The sequence below is a fragment of the Aulonocara sp. 'chitande type north' Nkhata Bay genome, linkage group LG14, assembly GCF_057382095.1.
Source record: "Aulonocara sp. 'chitande type north' Nkhata Bay isolate Kocher_YH1m ecotype deep benthic linkage group LG14, A_spYH_male_GT1.1, whole genome shotgun sequence".
Taxonomy (NCBI): Eukaryota; Metazoa; Chordata; class Actinopteri; order Cichliformes; family Cichlidae; genus Aulonocara; species Aulonocara sp. 'chitande type north' Nkhata Bay.
Window position 1 is genome coordinate 4,425,542 of NC_141357.1, and position 18,425 is coordinate 4,443,966.

Here is an 18,425-nt window from a genome sequence, read left to right on the forward strand (position 1 = left end):
CTTGCTTCCTTTCTTGCATTGAACCAATCCATCTCTAATGTACTTCTTCACATTGGATTTTTCTTGGCTTTTGTCAAAGCATCGATTGGACATTACCCCTGCGGTTCCTGCACCCCCACTAAAGAACACACACTGGGTTTTTCTAACAGTCTGGAATAACTGGTACTGTAACAGCTGTGCAGGGCTATGTGAAGTAGAGTCCATTTAGGGAACAGAAAACATAACACAAACCACAAGAATGATTTGATGATGTGAGCTTGTGCAGAGATTGTCAAGTGTTAATTTCGTTTTAGGTATTTAGAAAGCCTCAAGTGAAAGATAGAATTGCTGAAAGAGAAACTGTAGCAACCACTAACGTTCCTTGTTGTTTTTTCCCCCTTTGTTACATTACATACACGATATAATGATGCTGCAGGAGTACACCCTCATAGACCTTAAAATAGTTACAAAAACAACTGTATAGGTTTACTAGAATGTAGCTCTTAGTATTGAGGGGGCTCGACCAATAAAAATGAGAGGAAGTGAATTATTGCATGCAATTATAAATCTATGGAAGTACAAACAGGATTTGGAAATGTGTAGAGTTATGAATAAGTTATACTCATTTGATTTAGTGACAAGAAGCTTGACACCCAGGAGTGATCAGTATCACTATGTCCTGATTGGTCAGTACTGTTGTGCTTGGGAGGTCGTGTCTAACCTGTCTCATCATCATCCACCTCTCCACTGAGTTCGGAAGCACGGATGAGTCGAGCCTCCATCACCTCCATCTCCATAGACTCCATCTCTTTCTTCGTGCTGTCAAATTTGGCCTGGTGGATTAGGGATAACAAGCAGCTTCTATAACAATGGCAACAAAACTCTACGAAGATTAATCAAGAATGTGGTTTTGAAAAGGTCCATTACAGTGTTAAGACTTGAGTAGCATTTTTAACTGTGTGCAAAAGTTTACATGGGTCATGGGTCAGGTGAAGGGTCCCCTTAACATAATTTTGCTCACAGCTCAGAGGTCAGAACTGGGTCTGGGTGAAATATATCACTTAGTGAAATGAACAGTGCTTGGACTTTGGCTACATTAAAATATAACACATGTTCTTATTTATTTTCTTCGTTATGCTTCTCCCTTTAGGTATCATCTACTTCAATTTCATTCTATCATCTTCTTTTACATCAATCGTCTGCACATCCTTGAGTCTTCTCTGTGATCATCGTCTCTTCCTCCTGTTGGTAGTTCAGCATCCTTTGTCCAGCATATCCACCATCCCTGACGAAACTAAGTTAGCCTTACCTTCCTCGCTCTTTCTCTCCTACTGCTTATACCCAAACTGATTTCAACATTCTATCTCTGTCTGTTGGTCATTGACAAAGGAGCATTACCAAAGCCCCTTTGAGTCAAACAAATTCTGCAGGTCCTGCCACACACAGCAAAGTTTTTAGTTGTGTAAATATTTAAAGTTGAAAGTCTCATTTTCTTAAAACTGGGTAGTTTGTTTCTTATTTGATGATCATTTCAGGTATCTAGACTCTTTTACTGAATAAACAGTGAACCAATTCAGCAGTAAATGTCATGACTGTTTAACATTACTACTCATGTGCGAAAATGACGCTGGTGTTCTTTCGTCATCTGATTTATTATTGCAAAAATGGCAGTCTTGAAATACAAATAACAGTCAAAAATACTGCTACCACAACATTCAGTATATGTTGCAATGCATAAGCAAAAATGTCCAATTTCATTACACGGTCAAAGCAACAGTACGAGAATAATGGGACAGACACCCTGAGCCAGGGTGTCCTGCACACACAGCAACGTGGAATTACAATTTTGTTACCTGGCTCAAGGGGCCCACGCTGCAAACCACAAACTGCAGGTAAGCAGTGCAATTTCAGGAGTGTTCCTCTCCTGAATATGAAGTGCATTCACAAGCCCAAATATCAAGTTTTCTGAGCTGGATGAATAATACGCTCACCTCAAAGTAAAAGTCAAAATGAGGTAGCCCGGAAATACAGCATTATAGTAGCTGGTGACAAGACTTTTCTCCAGTGTACATGCATGTGTGTATGTTTCCATCTTTACCTGCAGGTCCTTCATGTCCTTCTCCAGACGCAGTCTCTCAGAAGTTTCTGTCTCCAGCAACTGGGAGGCAGATTCCCCAGTGTTGCGCTCATCAGCCAGCTCTGCTGACAGCTCTGTGATCTGAAGTGTGAATATTGACAAATCTTGTATTAATGTATAGCTTGGAAGAACTCTCAAAAATTGTGAGATTTTATTTTAGGGTCAGTTCGTGATTGTAAAATTTGTTGTTAGGAGCTAATAGACAGGGTATCATCTGGGACCCGATAAGTAAAACATGAGAACTAATTAACTAATGCTAACTAAGCCTTGCTAAAGAAAGAATTTATATTTCAGTTGTCATTTGTCTTTATGTCATAGCAGGATGATATAAGAACAACAAGGCCAAATGTTAAGAATTTCAGAGGGACAAAGGAAGAACCATGCCGAACAGCTCAAAAGTTTGGGTCACTTAAAAATGTGATTGTTTCTCAAGAAAAAGACTTCACTGTTTTCACTGAGCAGAAATGGATCATAACCCTGTTAAAACACAGTTAACAATTCTCATCATCACTCATCATAAATCATTGAAATGATATTCAGTAGTTAAATCTATATCTCTGCAGGGATGCAGATGACCAATGTTAGCAAACATCACTCCAGATTAGCTGTCTGCTGACACTTGAGAAATATGCTAACAATTTTCATCCATCCATCCATCTTCATCCGCTTTGTCCGAGGCCGGGTCGCGGGGGCAGCAGCCTAAGCCCAGACCTCCCTCTCCCCAGCCACCTCCTCCAGCTTATCCGGGGGAATACCAAGGCGTTCCCAGGCCAGCTGAGAGATATAATCTCTCCAGCGTGTCCTGGGTCTGCCCCGGGGCCTCCTCCCGGTGGGACATGCCTGGAACACCTCACCCAGGAGGCGCCCAGGGGGCATCCTTGTCAGATGCCCGAACCACCTCAGCTGGCTCCTTTCGATGTGGAGCAGCAGCGGCTCTACTCTGAGCCCCTCCCGGATGGCCGAACTTCTCACCCTATCTCTAAGGGAGAGGCCAGCCACCCTTCGGAGGAAGCTCATTTCTGCCGCTTGTATCCGCGATCTCGTTCTTTCACTACCCACAGCTCGTGGCCATAGGTGAGGGTAGGGACGTAGATCGACCGGTAAATTGAGAGCTTCGCTTTTACACTCAGCTCCCTCTTCACCACGACGGACCGGTGCAGCGTCCGCATCACTGCAGCTGCAGCCCCAATCCGTCTGTCGATCTCCGGCTCCCTTCTCCCATCACTCGCGAACAAGACCCCGAGATACTTGAACTCCTCCACTTGGGGCAAGAACTCATCCCCGACCCGCTAACAATTTTAAATGTATTAATCCCAAATTTAAAGAATTCTATTGATTATGTTTAGGAGTAACTCAAATCTCCCAGTGTGTGTGTGTGCGTGTGCGTGTGTGTGTGTGTGTGTGTGTGCGTGCGTGTGTGCGTGTGTGTGTGTGTGTGCGTGCGTGTGTGTGTGTGTGTGTGTGTATTTTTACCCGGCTCTCGAGACGGTCACTGTTGAGTCTCAGCTCATTCCTCTCTTTCTCTACCTTCTCTAGCTTCTGCTTGAGTTGCTGGATCTCTTCCTGAGAGGGAACATGCAAAAGATCAAAAGATGGTTTTAGTTATTTATGTATTTAAAAGAGACAATGCAGTTTAATACAGCTCAATATGGAGCACGAAACTGATGTGCTGCACATAGAGCCCATAGTTGCTCATTTTCAATCCTTGTCGAGCTTTTACATTCACAATACACAAACAAATTACAAAACGCATTACTTAAAACCATATTGCGCTATTATTAAAAAACTATAGACTTCAGTGTGAAACACAGCTTTTAAAAAACAACCCCAAAAAGCAGAAAACCTGGGGGAAAAATAAAATTTGAAAAGTATGGATACTTGTAAAATTATAAAATGATTAATGAAAATGACTACAGCACTGATTTACCCTTAAGTAACCTTTGACCTGTAAAGGATTTAGGATCTGTAATTGATTTGATTTGAGTGGGAACTGTTTTCCATAGATGAGTAGCCTTCATAGAAAATGCTGACTGTCCGAATTCAAACCGCGACATGGCATTTTACAGTAGCCTGTCACATACATGTTAGTGCACTGTGTAAATATACTTAATAATAATGCTTTTCTCAGTTTTACTGAATTGAACCATGTGTTTTAATCCAACATAACAACAATAAGAAGAAGAATATCCCCTTTGGGGCTGCGGCAAGAAGGGTATCCAGTTTAAAACTCCAAAATCAAACATGCAGGGCTATCTGTAATATCACGGAAGAAATTACAGCTGTGACACTTGATACAAACCCTTCATTACACAGGTTGGTCTTAATTTCAGGATTTGTCATGTAGAAGTAAGGAGAAGGCATTTCTAAAACTGTTGAATGTAAAATACAAAATAAAGTAATTATTCAAAGTTTATATAACCACCAATATTACATCCCACCACAAAAATGGCGACTGATTTTTGTGCATTAAATCACCACACGGCTTTATTTCAGATACATACCAGGAATGTACCACCAGTGTATGTGCTTAAACTTACATCCTTGCCACGGATCTGTTCCTCAGTGAGCTGCACCTCTATCAGAGGTCTGACAGTGGTGAACAGCTTCCACCATGGCCAGCCTTTGACACCACGATTCTTCTTTATGTTCTTCTGGATGCAGCGGATTGCCAGATCCTGAATCTGTCACACAAATACAACAACATTAAGAAAAAGACCACAAAGCTGGACAATGATATTAACAGATACAAAGTGCAGGATAACCAGAAAAGTACTATGTGGGGAGAGTTTGAGGTTTCTTCTTGATTGTACCAAAAAGAGATTTGAAGATTTAAAGCTTCAAAGCCTCAAAGACATATCCTACCAGTAACATCTACTGGTCAGCTGTAATTATAGTGGCCACAAACTTTCAACTCCAGTTCCAAGCCAAAGGCAAGAATTCATTCTAAGGATTATCACCCACACATGAAAGTGTCACAACATTTTGAAATGTCAGTTTACTATAAAATGTTTAACAGTAAAACCACCAAGGGGGTCCTGTTGACCCCGTTTTGTCATGAAAGATGCTGTAATAACGTGAGTGAGCTAAATGTGATAAGCAAACATATAAGGGACTGTAGTTAAATAACAGATGAACAATTAGGCTACTGCAGGCCTGAACGGGTTGTGCAAAAAAGTGATCTCTCAAATGATATGAAGTCATTTTGAGGCAAAAGAACATTCCTGTCACCAGGTAGAAGCTGCAATCAGCTGTTGGCAAAGTGACTTTTATATATCCTTCACTTATCCAGGTATAAACACTCACTGAGGCATCTGGGCAAGAGGGCAGCAGAAAGTACAACAAATATAATAAGATAACAGTTCCATAAAGATATGTGAAGTGGCCAAAAAGGACTGCATTGATTATAATGTAGAACACATAGTGGGTACTATAAAGGCAGAAGCATAAAGATACTTGCAAAACAGGTCCTTTTTCAAAATGTATATATAGGTTAACCACTTAATGTTATGTCACTTCTACAGGCATGACACGTATAAGCAAAGATATTGACATTAAAAACACTCAAAAACATCGGAAATCACTTTTTTGGAGACAACTTTTTGGCACAATAGCAGATCAGAGTGGGCACTGTGTGACAGAGTGCATGCAGAACTGGATGTGTTGCTGGTTTTGCAGAGAAGCAGCAGAACAGAGTTAAACTGAGCAAAGAGTCTGTGGAAATAAACAGTGAAATTGGACAGGTTTCAGGGAAGAAGAGCGGAGGAGGTGTTTCACTGATGAGAGGCTGCAGGTGATCAGAGGAAGATGTGGAAGATAAATATGAACTTTTCTAATGTTACAATAATTCTTTTATATGTAATATGTATATAATATGTAATAATTCATTTTGACCTTTTCATAAAGTTCTTCCTCTATAACAATTAAATATTTACATGTGCCAGCTGCTGTGTAATTTGTTGTTCCCTATGTTTATTAGTTTATTATAATGCATATCTTAAATGTATGATCAGTAATGAAATTATCTAAATAATCTATAAATCTAACAAAAACCCTAGAAAGTTGTTAGGTTTATATTGTTGGATTGTCATTTATGCTTAGAAATATATACTCATATATGCTTAGAGGTATATAGTCGATTGCATAGTGATAGGATGTCTGATCCTTAGCAGTCTGCAAAGACTCTGTGTGCCTCCCAGAGGGTTCTGGCATACACACACATCCTAGGGCAGCGGTCTCCAACCTTTTTTGTGCCACGGACCGGTTTATGCCCGACATTATTTTCACGGACCGGCCTTTAAGGTGTCGCGGATAAATACAACAAAATAAAACCAGTACCGGTACCGAAAAAAAGAAGATTTATTCATAACACACGTGAAAAGACCCAGGAAAACAGAGTTAACGGTAAAAACGATAACAAAATAACGCTGAAAAACGATAAAAACCCTGAAAACCATACATTTCACACCTGAGCCTCAACTCTCACGGCCCGGTACCAAACGACTCACGGACCGGTGCTGGTCCGAGGCCCGGGGGTTGGGGACCACTGTCCTAGGGTCATGAGAGAGGTCGTACCTTCTCTTACTGATTTATGGGAGAGGAGGACACCTACTCTGTATCTGTTTTAGTATAAAAGCCCTTTGTTTAGGTGGACCGCTGGGCTCCTGGCACCAGCTTTGGGGAGTCGTTCACAGGGTCACATCTTGGGACACACACACACACACACGCATACCTACACATACACACAGACGGTACTCTTTGTTCACATGTATGCCTATGTAAGACGTCATATGTTAATGAGACTATGCATATTCATGTAACCACAATAAAGAACAGTGCTGCAAGGGAGCTAACTGAGAGCGACTGAGGTTCGAGCGGAAGGAACGGCGCTCGTCACAGTTCTCTCCCTCGTGCACGAGCAACACAAAGAGCTCTGGTGACTTGCGTCTTGCTTTTGCCATTGTAGTAGAATTGTCTTGGTGTTCCAGCAATAGGCCTGTGCTACACAAACCTATCAAAAGTCATTTTAAATACTTATTTTACCAACCTTTGCTTAAAACTAGAAAAGAAATAACATGAAAATGAACAACTTAACTTCAAAAACTGGTCACGATCAAAATGGCCCATTCTGGCAGGTCTTGTGTTAAAGTGTTACTGCTTATAATACTTGAAACATAACTTATGATTATGGGAGGTATGATTGAAGATTTGTGAGAAGTTCTGTGTCATGGTTCTGGTACCGGTGTTACATCTTTCACCATCTTACAATGCTGTGACTGCAGCCATTCCCCAGCTCTCTGAATTGTACTCATGGCCATTGATCAGTGGTTTTTGATCAGTGGTTGCTCATCAGTGGTCATCTGGTGCAGATGGCAACAGATTTTAGATTTACTAGAGTTAATTGTGGTATTATTGCAAACAGATTGCATATACGTGCTAACTTGAACCTGTTCAATGGAAAACTGATCGCAGACAGACTCTGTCTTGGTGCTATTTTATTCTCATCTTGATGGACCTTTTGAAATCCTTTGAAGACAGTAGTTAGTAGCCTCAGACCTGGTCCCTATCTTTGAAATGACAACTTCAAAGATCACCAATATTTCTCCATAATTTTGGTCAGGACATGGACCCCAACCACAGTTTTCCATAGTGAGCCTAAGAGAGTTATGGCTATGTTGGAGAGTAAAGACAGTCAAAATAACAAATACTGACTTTCAAGCTTCAAGTCTTATTTAGCTTCCTATTTTCCTAGCAAAGAGAAAAGAGGACTGGCTCAAGATATTTTTCACCAAACTGTATGATTTTACTTCATTAAAAGTTTAGATCCAACGTTCTTATACATTTTGTTTCAAATGCTTTCAACACACGGCTTTATTTCAGATAAACTAACGAAATAACGAAAACTAGAAGTGAAAAAACATTTTCGTTAACGGAAATAAAAATAAAAACAAAAAAAGGAAAACTAACTAAAACTGTAATGAGTGTTCACAAAACTAACTAAAATTAACTGAATTTATAGCAAAAATGTGTTTAGTTTTCGTAGATGTGTGTGTGTCATACAATAGTCAAGGGTGAAAATGAAGTTTAGTTTCCAGATTTTTTTCTTGCTGTCTCATTATCCCAATTTGGGATTACTTTGAATATGACTGTGTTTTGGATAAAGTAAGTGTCTTGTAGTGGAAAGAGACAAATTATGAGGGACATTTCTAAAGGGGAAAAAAATCCCACAAACCTTAAAGTGCGCTTGAAAAGCTCGCACAAGAAGGCTAACCTAGCTTACCTTGAGAAGGTAAGGGAGCACACTCAAACCTCATCCCCAGAAAACAGAAGCTAACCCCAGGCAAGGCAGCGTGATGCATCCCGAGACAACAGGACGGGGATATCTACATAACTGTGTGAGTCAATTGCCTTCAAAAGGTTTATCAATTCACTTGAACCAAAATTACGAACACCCGGTGCTGCAAGAGTTAATAGTCTCATTGGGGCCAAGATATAAATTTTATATTTGCCTGGTATCAATGGTTGTTCATCTGCCTTTATTTATTTATTTAAAGAACCCATAGGTGGGAATGTGAGTTGTCTGTCTCTGCGTGTTAGCCCTGCGACAGACAGGCGACCTGTCCAGGGTGCAGGGTATGGTAGCTGGAATAGCAACATACCCAAGGATAAGCAGAAGAGCATGACTGATGTGATGAAAATGGGAATTTGTTGCACTTAATTATTGCAAACACGACTAAAACTATAACTGAAACTAATCAAAACTAAACTGAAACTAAGGATTTTCAAAAAAATAAAAACTAAACTAAACTAGCAAACAATTGGTAAAAACTAATTAAAACTGATATAAAATTGAAAATCTGAAGTCAAAACTAAATAAAAATAAAAACTAATGAAAATTGCAAAACTATTAAAACCCTGGTCTGAATACAAGCAGTAGCATCTTTCTCAATACACCTGTTTCCTGTCAGGGTGGGGAAAGTGGGGATTCTTTCTTTAGGCAACTGTTTAATTAGGCTCAGCGTTGGCTGGCAGTGGAATCCCCCGTGCTCCTCTACTCTCAACTGTTCCTATGAATGTCAAAAAGAGAGAGAGTGGAGACAGACTGCAGGGCTTCAAAGCAGTCAGCAGATCTCTTCTATTTGTCTGTTCCCCCATGGCGAAGTCGAGTCTTCATCTTTCTTTCCTTTTTTCCTATTTCCCCATCATCCTTCTCCATCTCACTTATTTCCTGGAGTGCTTTGAATGCAGCTCCCTCAGGGAGAGAGGGGGTAGGATATGAGGAATGTGGAAGACAACAAGGAGGTTCCCTAGAGCAGGGAAGTGGGTTAGATGGGTAAACAAACTAACCGGTTGTGTCTTGTGACAAAAAAAGCAAACCTGATTGTTATACAAATTACAGCACAAATTCACATTCTAAACTAAGTCCATCTGTAAGAATGAAAAAGGACGGACTTGGATAAATCTTTGATTTTTAGTTTCATTAGCTTTTTGGCTAATGTTGAACACTCAGTATACGGAGTCTGTAAAGTTACAGAGCAGCATTACATAAAAGCCGCCAGCACCCAGCTGACTCAGTAACTGCAGAGTTCAATCAACTCCTACATCTTTAAAGCTCCCACCGGCATTCATGTTGTTAACAATATCCATTCAATGTATGTTTTATGGGTAAGCAGATTGGATTTAATGTGTCTTTAAAGTTTATTCACAGGGCTGTGATGCTGGATTTGACTGATGTCTATCACTTTCACTTTTCATTCTTGTAATTTTTAGAACTCTAGTGCAAATCCAGCATTTCTTACTGCTCCTTTACAATACAAGCACTGAAGTGATGAAATGCTGGGTAACTTATTGAGAAGATAATTTAGACATATGTGATTGTGATGATATGAACTTGTCAAGGCATCCTAAGTTGCATTAGAAGACAAACTACAGTGTGAGCCATTTCCTCTTATCTGCTTTAAGATTTCAACCAAGTCTGAGACTCTCCAGGATGCCTATGAACAGCGCACTAGAAACAAACTATTTACGACGGCGTAAAAGAAATGTGCCCAGTTCTACATCAATTACATGAGATTACTGTTTGCCACAAAGGCTCAAACTGAGTTCTTTGGGGGATAACATGAAAGCCAAACGCCCTTGAAAAGTCATTTTTGTTGGCAGCCCTGAGACCAGTGCTGCAAGACAGGATAAAATGAAATGGTAATGAAAGCTTAATCTCCACACACACATATACACTTACCACAAATACAAACACTGTGTACCAAATTAACTTTGAGTACACATGAGAAAAGTTTCACAAGCAGCATGATCACTTCTGTAAAGCTACACATGAAGTCAACAGATCCCCACGTGTATTTTGCGAGACAGCACCAATGTTTCCCACTTGTCAGGTTATTATTTTACACACATGCACGCGCAAGCGCGCGCACGCATGCAGAGAAGAAAATGACTAAAGCACAATCATCCAAACAGGTAACTTGTAACACATCCTTAAAGCTTCTTTGTAGCAACCTAAACACATCTAAACTCGAACTCACTTTTATTTCAGGGGAACTGTCAAATAATAATGAAATCCCATGACGGTCTTTTAATTGAAACAGGGGCAACTGTAGCTCAGGCAGTAGAGCAGGCAGTCTACTGATTATAAGGTAGGTGCAACAATCTCCGGCTCATCCAGTCCAAGTGCTGAAGTATCCTCGGATCCTTGATCAGGATACTTATTCCCAGACGCACTCCCCCGATGCACCCATCAGATTGTGTGTGTGAATGTTAGATACAGCATTTAGGCGTAGATAACAGTGCTGTCTGAATGTGATCGAGTAAATACGATTTTTAGTAGAAAACACTTTGAGTGCTCAAGTGAAGTAGCAAGGCGCTACAAATACTAGTATAATTTACCATTTAGAAAACTCTAGTTTTCTAAATAGACTTTTTTGTTTTTTAATATTTGTATTTTAATATTATCACACCTGCTTCTGGACAATGAATTTTTAAGGTACTAGTATTGTACCATTTAAAATAAATATATATGTATAAAAAATGCAAAATCATACTTTTGTTGTATAGACATTGCCTTGGTTTGTCTTTTAGTCAGTTGGGTTAACGCTTTTATGCATGTTTTTAACCCCAAAATTGGGTTTTATCTGTCAGACATGTTCTGTCCCTTACCTCAAGAGTCACTGCTACTCTTTGCCTTCAACACCAACTTCTGACACAACTAAGTCTGAGACTCTGTCCAATGCCTATAAACAGCACATCAGCAACTAGCTATTTACAATGACATGAAAGAAATTAACCCAGTTCCAGTCTACATCAATTATACGAGATAACTGTTTGCCATAAAAGCTGGGGCTCAAACCGAGGCCTTGAGGCAATAATAGCCATGGCTGCACTTGTGGCTCCTTACTGGTTGGCCCTGATGTCTCCTCGGGGACTGATGACATCCAGTGTTTGTTTTTTAAGAGGATTACCAGGAGGGCATTTCCAGAAGGATGTTAACACATGGCTGCTCAAGATTATGATTGATTATGTGTTTTTTATTGCCTGTAATGTCCTAATAGTTCTACTCATTCTGGATTCAAAGTCAATGTCAGGAATCAAGCTTTTTGTGGTTATAGTGAAGTAAAATAATAAGGTCATACCAATGAGGCATAAAAGGTACAGACAGATTAAAGGGGTATTCTGCATCTCCAGTTTCTTCAGTTCCTTTCCTTAAAGTTTTCCTCCTAACCTATCATCTATCTACCTGACAGAAGTCACCTATAAGGAATATAATGCCAAATCCCAACAACAGTCACCTCAAAAGTATGTAAATGCAAATGCAGAACAAAACGAAACACAATCAAAAATGAAAAATGAAAATGGAGGGGGGAAAGGTGATAAAAGGTATGAGAATGACGTCACACAGTCAGTAATCGATACTGGAATGGTTAAAGAAGACACTATGATGAAGTCACAGTGGGAAAGAGTAGCTGACTGAGAGCTGTTTCTTTGGCAGTTGCTCACTGGAGATGCATGATCACAAAAATCATCCGAGCAGCAGGGGGAAAGCCAGTATATTTACAAATGGCAAATATACGACATATCTTTTTTGCAAGTCATCCGTGCTGTGTTGGTCAGATTTCAACACGTAATTCCTAACTTTTTAAATGCCAAATGATAAAGTAGTCCTACCTTTCTCTTCTTGAACGCCTGTCTGGCTAAGTATCCCCTGCAAGCAGCCTGGAAGAGAGAAATGTTCCTCCTCGTCTGGAAATCTCGCTGCTCCTCCAGTCTGGACAGAATCCCTGCTCTGAAGAACACCTGCAGAAGGACAAGTAGAGTTAGAAGAGTGTCACATATACTGGCTCTCTCCTTTATTTTCTCACATTATTAACTCTCTGAAGTTAATAGTTCAAGTTCAAGTAAAGTGCTGTTAAAAACTATTTGCTCTAATTTTTTTAATTTTTTTCCCATGATCTGTCATTTATTCTTAAAAATCAAGTACATCACATAAAAGTTACAGAGTTCAGTATTCATCACAAAAGGGGTACTCCGGATGATCAATCCACATCAGCAACTCAACAAACCGAATATTTTTATTCAGTGCTTCAATGGCTTTTATTTCTTCCTCAGTCAGTGAAAAATCAAATATCTGGAAGTTGTGTTTGATCCGCTCAGCTTTGAAGCTCTTTGGGATCATTACAACTCCTCTCTGTATGTTGAGGCGCAGGGCCACCTGGGCACTACTTTGGTTGTACTTTTTCCCCAATGGATACAAGCACCTCATCGCCCAGCAGAGGAGGACATTTCAAATTCACCCAAGATGCATCTCTAGAGGAGCCAGTTTGGCAATAGCTAACAATCATGATGTCATTCTGACGACAGTACTCTAGAAGTTTTGGTTGTCTGAAATATGGGTGGCATTCGACCTGGTTGGATACGGGTTTGTGTTTGAGACCAGGTTGCTCTAATTTTAATATTAGAAAAAGATAACCAGAGTAATTAGAAATAAATGTAGTTTATTTGTGTAAACTTTTGTAAATGTAGCACTTTTTAAAATGATGACTTCATGTGTTCAAGGAAAAAAGCTGTTCAAAGCAACAATTTGCATATTAATGATAAAGAAACTGACCTCACAGCCCATCGTTTGTCAGTTGGGCTAGTTTTAGTCATTAATCAAATGTACTCTTTATAATGAAGGGTAAACCTGCAGCCAGCTGAGACTGAAGAAGTCACTTGGTGGATTGACTAAATGTTTCTTCTAGAGATGGCACGATACCACTTTTTTATGTCTGATACCGATATCATAAATTTGGATATCTGCCGATACCGATATGAATCCGATATAGTGTGTTTTAATCAATAAAACTGTTTTTTTAATATCTTGCTGCATTTTGTATAAGTTCATACTCAAGTTTAAATAAACAACACTAAAGCTATTCTGTTATACCTGTATGTAAAAAATACACTGCACCCAAAATATGTCATAGTTCAGCAAAACTGATCAATCTAATGAACTTAAACCTGCTCCATCCTCCCTATTCTGGTATTTTAAAGAGTACTTAGCAGAAATATTAAGCAACCTAACTAATAGGGTTGCAAACTCCCAGCAAAAAAAATAGGGAACCACCCTCCACCTAATGATGCTTAATCGACTTAATCAACTTTAATTTGATGCAGTGTGAAAAAAAATGCACAGAAATAAATAATTTTTCAAGAATAATTAAATAGATTCAACATCTTTCTTCAACAGAATGGCAGACTGCACAGATGGTACCTTCCCAAAGGAAAAAGTACTATAGCTTACTAGGGTATATTAGACTTAACAGTTACTATATACAGTAATGGACTTCTATACATTTTACATCAGATTAAAACTTTGGGTGTAAGATTCAGATAATTATTTATTAAAAGCTAGACATTTTAAATGAGAATAAGAAAGAAAAGTATGTCTTTGTGCCCCCTTTTCCCTGTTCATGCCCTATCGGCCCCCTTGGCTAAACTTTGCTAGATCCGCCTCTGCACAGTTACCAGCGTCAGCTACGTAGAAAAGATCCTGGTGTAGAAAGTTATATTAAATAAATTCTAACAACAGATTATCAAGCTTAAACGTGCTGCTGTTGTTCAGCCGCTGGTTTCCTCTTTCTGGTCCAAAGTGGGCCAAAAACAAACAAGAGAGACGGACTCGCAACAGAAAAGCCGATCAGCTGATCATTGATCAGGTTCATGATTGAAGTAGCAGCAGGAGAGGGAGGGAGAGAGGCAGTCGCTCCATATATCGGTTGTTAAGCTTAACGCGGGAATGCTTTACAAACATTCAGAGATGAACTTACACACTTGCTTCACTTCTCTCTGGGATAACTTCCTCGGAGATGAAATGCTGGTTTGGTAGCGAGGCTACAAACACACACAGCTGCTCTATCACGTGATGCACACTGCTCCGACGTGCTACGGTTATGAGCCAAGTTACGCCGTGTGGCAAGTTTTGTGAGGTGCTTTTTTGATATTTAATGGATCGGATTACATTTTTTATTTCTCTCCGATATCCGATCCAGTAATTTACGTCAGTATCGGACCGATACCGATACGTAATATCGGATCGGTCCATCTCTAGTTTCTTCCACTGACAACGCTAACTCCAGATGAACAGAATAGACTTTCTGGGACATTGCTTTGTGCACTGGTGCACAGTCATGTTGGAACAGAAGGAGACCATTACCAAACTGTTCCCACAAAGTTGGGAGCATGAAATTATCCAAAATGCCTCGGTGTGCTGAAGCATTAAGAGTTCCTTTCACTGGAACTAAAACAGCAGTTTAAAGAAATTATTAAAAACCCTAAATTACAAATAACAGTTATGCCCATGATGAGTATATGTAATTCTGCAATAATCACTGTGTGGGTACCTGCGTTATAGTTCAGTGAGGTGATCTACTATGATTTTGGGTCCAAGTCAAAATTTGCAGCCCAGCTGGGAAACTGCTATAGTTTTGTTTGGGGTTGTTTTGTTTTTTTATATAGTGGTTTAATGAGCAGTAGGTTGTTCCTCATCCAGTTGCCTGTGAGCTATGTTTACTGCCAGAGGGAAAAACAACAACAACATTTGTTCAGGGCTTATAGCAAATTCCAGAGTATCAAAGAATATTATGGTGAATTACTTTTGTTTATGTTTGTGGAGCTTTATAGATTTCTACAAATACTGATATTTTGTGTAAAATGGCATTGTGCAGGCCTTTTCCCTATACGCCAATCTAACAGTTTTAAATACTGCCTTACTGTTGTTGTGGCTATAGATGCTGGTGGGAAAATGAAGTGGCTAAGGTATAAAAAGCACAGAAATGCTTTTTCCACTCCCCAAAAATGGATTTGGGTACCACAAATCAATTCTGCTCCAGTGGGATTTTCTATCGTGGGAAGATGATGTCTAACTAGCCTGGAAGCAGACAACACATGCGGCAAACATGAACAGCTATGCTCCTCAGAGACCCTTGTGTCAGTGTGGGAATGGTTTAATACTACCATACAAAAAGTTTGGCATTGCACACCAGGGACAGGTTGGCAGCAATACCTGCACAGCCCACAAATCTTGTGTTACTGCTAATTCCTCCAGGCTGATGAGAGTCCAAACACAACTAATGTCAAAAGTCTGTGTGATTTGCTTTAATTTTAGATGGCGGGACATGTGACTTGTTAGAAAATACTGAGAAAGACAATGCTAGTATTAAGACCCTCAGTCTCTTAGATGAAATGTAATATTATTATTTATTTAAATTATTAAAATCGGGGGTGGAGGTGGGGGGCTGGGATCATACCATTATGCAAAAGATTTAAGGGGGACAGATGTTCCGAAGACAACAAGTGTAGTGGTACAAGCCAAGTACACAGAGAGACGGCGAGCTGGATTTAAATGCAAGCGTGTTGGGAAAAAGTGAAGAAAGGAGCTAAAATGTAAAATGAGCAGCATCTGGCTGCATTTCAATGATATTGGAGACTGTCTGAAGTGATATCCACTTTTATATTCAGCCATTTTCCATGGTGGAGGATAAAAGGTTTCAAACATATCCAGGCCTTAAACCTCATATGTGTTCTCCTAAGTTACAGTTCAGTATTGAATATTACACAAAATAAACTATATACAAAGTGTCTTTGAATATCTGCATGTAGCACAGAGCCATGGCTCAGGGTCTAAATGAGTCTCATAGGCCAGAATGTGCTTGAAGTTATTTATAATTCTTAACTTGTTTGAACTTCTGCTCACCACAAACAAGCACAAGCAGAAACTTTGGCCTTTTAACCGTTTTGTTTGTTTGTTTGTTTGTTTGTTTGTTTTCTTAAGTCTTACAGTTTTTCCTACTGATAAAATGCTCTCATATGGCCATTCATACTACACAAAATAATTAGGCATTAAAAATTTAAATGACAGAAAAGTTTCTGTTTTTCCACTTTCTATAGAAATTTCTGGTTTTTACGATTACAAAAAAACCTGAACAGTCTGGGCAATCAGCTGCAAGAATTTTTGCTGTAACCTTTCACATCTATTACTTACAGTTTAAGTCCAAAGATGCGTGCCTACAGATTTCTTTCCTTGTCACAGCAGCTTTTTCTTCCTCATGTAGAAAAACAGTTAAATAAGTAACTTCTTTATACTGAATGGGAAGTTTCACTGGTCTGGCCCACTTAAGGTCAAAGTGAGCTGTACGTTGCCCGCCATGTAAAATGAGTTTGGCACCCCTGACATAGACCATGTTAGGCAGGTGTTATTATTTAACACAGACAAACGTTAGCTGGAAAATGTACCTTTAATTATCAACAACATCTCTTAGGCAAGTCATTGCTCTCTTCACTGCCATTTTTTAAGTGTGCCTGTCTTTCATGTATTTCCATCTGACTCTGATTAAAAAAAAATAACATACACAAATATATATATAGTAATAATATATATATATATATATAGTAATAATATATATATATATATATATATATATATATATATATATATATATATATATATATATATATATATATAATTCTATAATAACATAAATAATAATATGTAGTGATATAACGTAATGTGTTTAACTAAATTTATCCTGTTGTGTTATTATTCTGTGATGTGAAGTGCTGCTTCACCAAGCTACCTTCTTCATAAAGGAGAAGTGGCACTCCATTCTTTGAGGACACACAATTTTTGTTAGCATCTTTAAAGAGACTAATGTTTATTGAATTCAGAAATCTGACCTCAACTCCATTTACCATTTATGGAACATTTGCAAAGCCAAACACTTTCAGCAGTAGGGATGGGTATCAAAACCCGGTTCTTGTTGAGAACCGGTGTTTCAATTCCTTGGAATTTTTTGCCATTTTTGCAAACGATTCTCTTATTGATTCCAGTCGCCCCGAATGACGTCACCGCGTTGCGGAGCGTCATTTACCTGGCAGGAAACACGGCGGCTCAAACGCTCAAAAGTTTGGTTATACTTTACGAGAACGGCTGACAACAGGGCAACTTGCAATACTTGCAAAGTAGATATTTCATTTAAGGGGGGAAACACTACGAATATGCAAAAGTATTTGCTCACAAAACACACGATGACCTTTAATGAATGTCGTGTTTTTAATTCCGCTCCGGACTCGTGAATCTCAACCCAGCAGCAGCGGTAACGTTTGCACATCCTCTCCCGTTAATGCGGCAGGTAAATAATCAACTAACAGTGCATATTATGTTAGCGCGATCTGCCTTATTACAAAACCTGCCATTACTGTGCATTTAGGTGACCATGATGAGAGAGACAGAGTCTGGCTCAGATGCTGGCAGTTCTCGCTGCAGTCTACCGGTAGCGTCTCCTTTCAGGCCAGGATAGACAAATGTCACCGAGCAGTGACTCAGTTTGTGGTCAAAGGCTTGCACCCATTTGCCACAGCAGATGCCCCCGATTTTAGGTAAGTGTTTAATTGTAGGCAGGGACATTACTGGATATTCTTGTGTAATTGCTACAGAATAATTTATGTTATACTTTGTTATTGCTACAGAAGAATATTTATTTTATTATTTCACATTTACAATTTTTTTTCCTGGGGACCCTGTGACACCCCACTGAAGAGCCGTAGGCTGGAACTCTTAAGATCTCACTGTTGGGTTTGTAAGGCCATGTTACTCCTAAATTTCTATCTTGTTCAAAGAGAAGATATAAAACTAAGTTCTAAGCTAACCGGCCTTAGTGTTCTCCTTTTTTAAAAAGAATCGATAAAGAATCGATAAAGAATCGAATCGTTAAACAGAATCGAAAATGGAATCGGAATCGTGAAAATCTTATCAATACCCATCCCTATT

The 18,425-nt window shown here is 39.3% G+C and overlaps 1 protein-coding gene across 10 annotated transcripts in view; it reads right to left on the reverse strand.

Annotated features, from left to right (window-relative positions):
- The window catches only part of myo18ab (myosin XVIIIA b), a 132,272-nt gene that overhangs the window by 38,416 nt on the left and 75,431 nt on the right, over positions 1 to 18,425 (reverse strand). For all 10 annotated transcript variants that reach the window (XM_086260622.1, XM_086260621.1, XM_086260623.1 and 7 more), the window contains 5 exons: positions 12,287 to 12,415; positions 4,654 to 4,797; positions 3,590 to 3,679; positions 2,078 to 2,197; positions 701 to 812 (listed from right to left, as the gene is read on the reverse strand). In XM_086260622.1, coding sequence (XP_086116748.1) covers positions 701 to 812; positions 2,078 to 2,197; positions 3,590 to 3,679; positions 4,654 to 4,797; positions 12,287 to 12,415 — 595 coding nt within the window. The remainder of the gene's footprint in view (positions 1 to 700; positions 813 to 2,077; positions 2,198 to 3,589; positions 3,680 to 4,653; positions 4,798 to 12,286; positions 12,416 to 18,425) is intronic.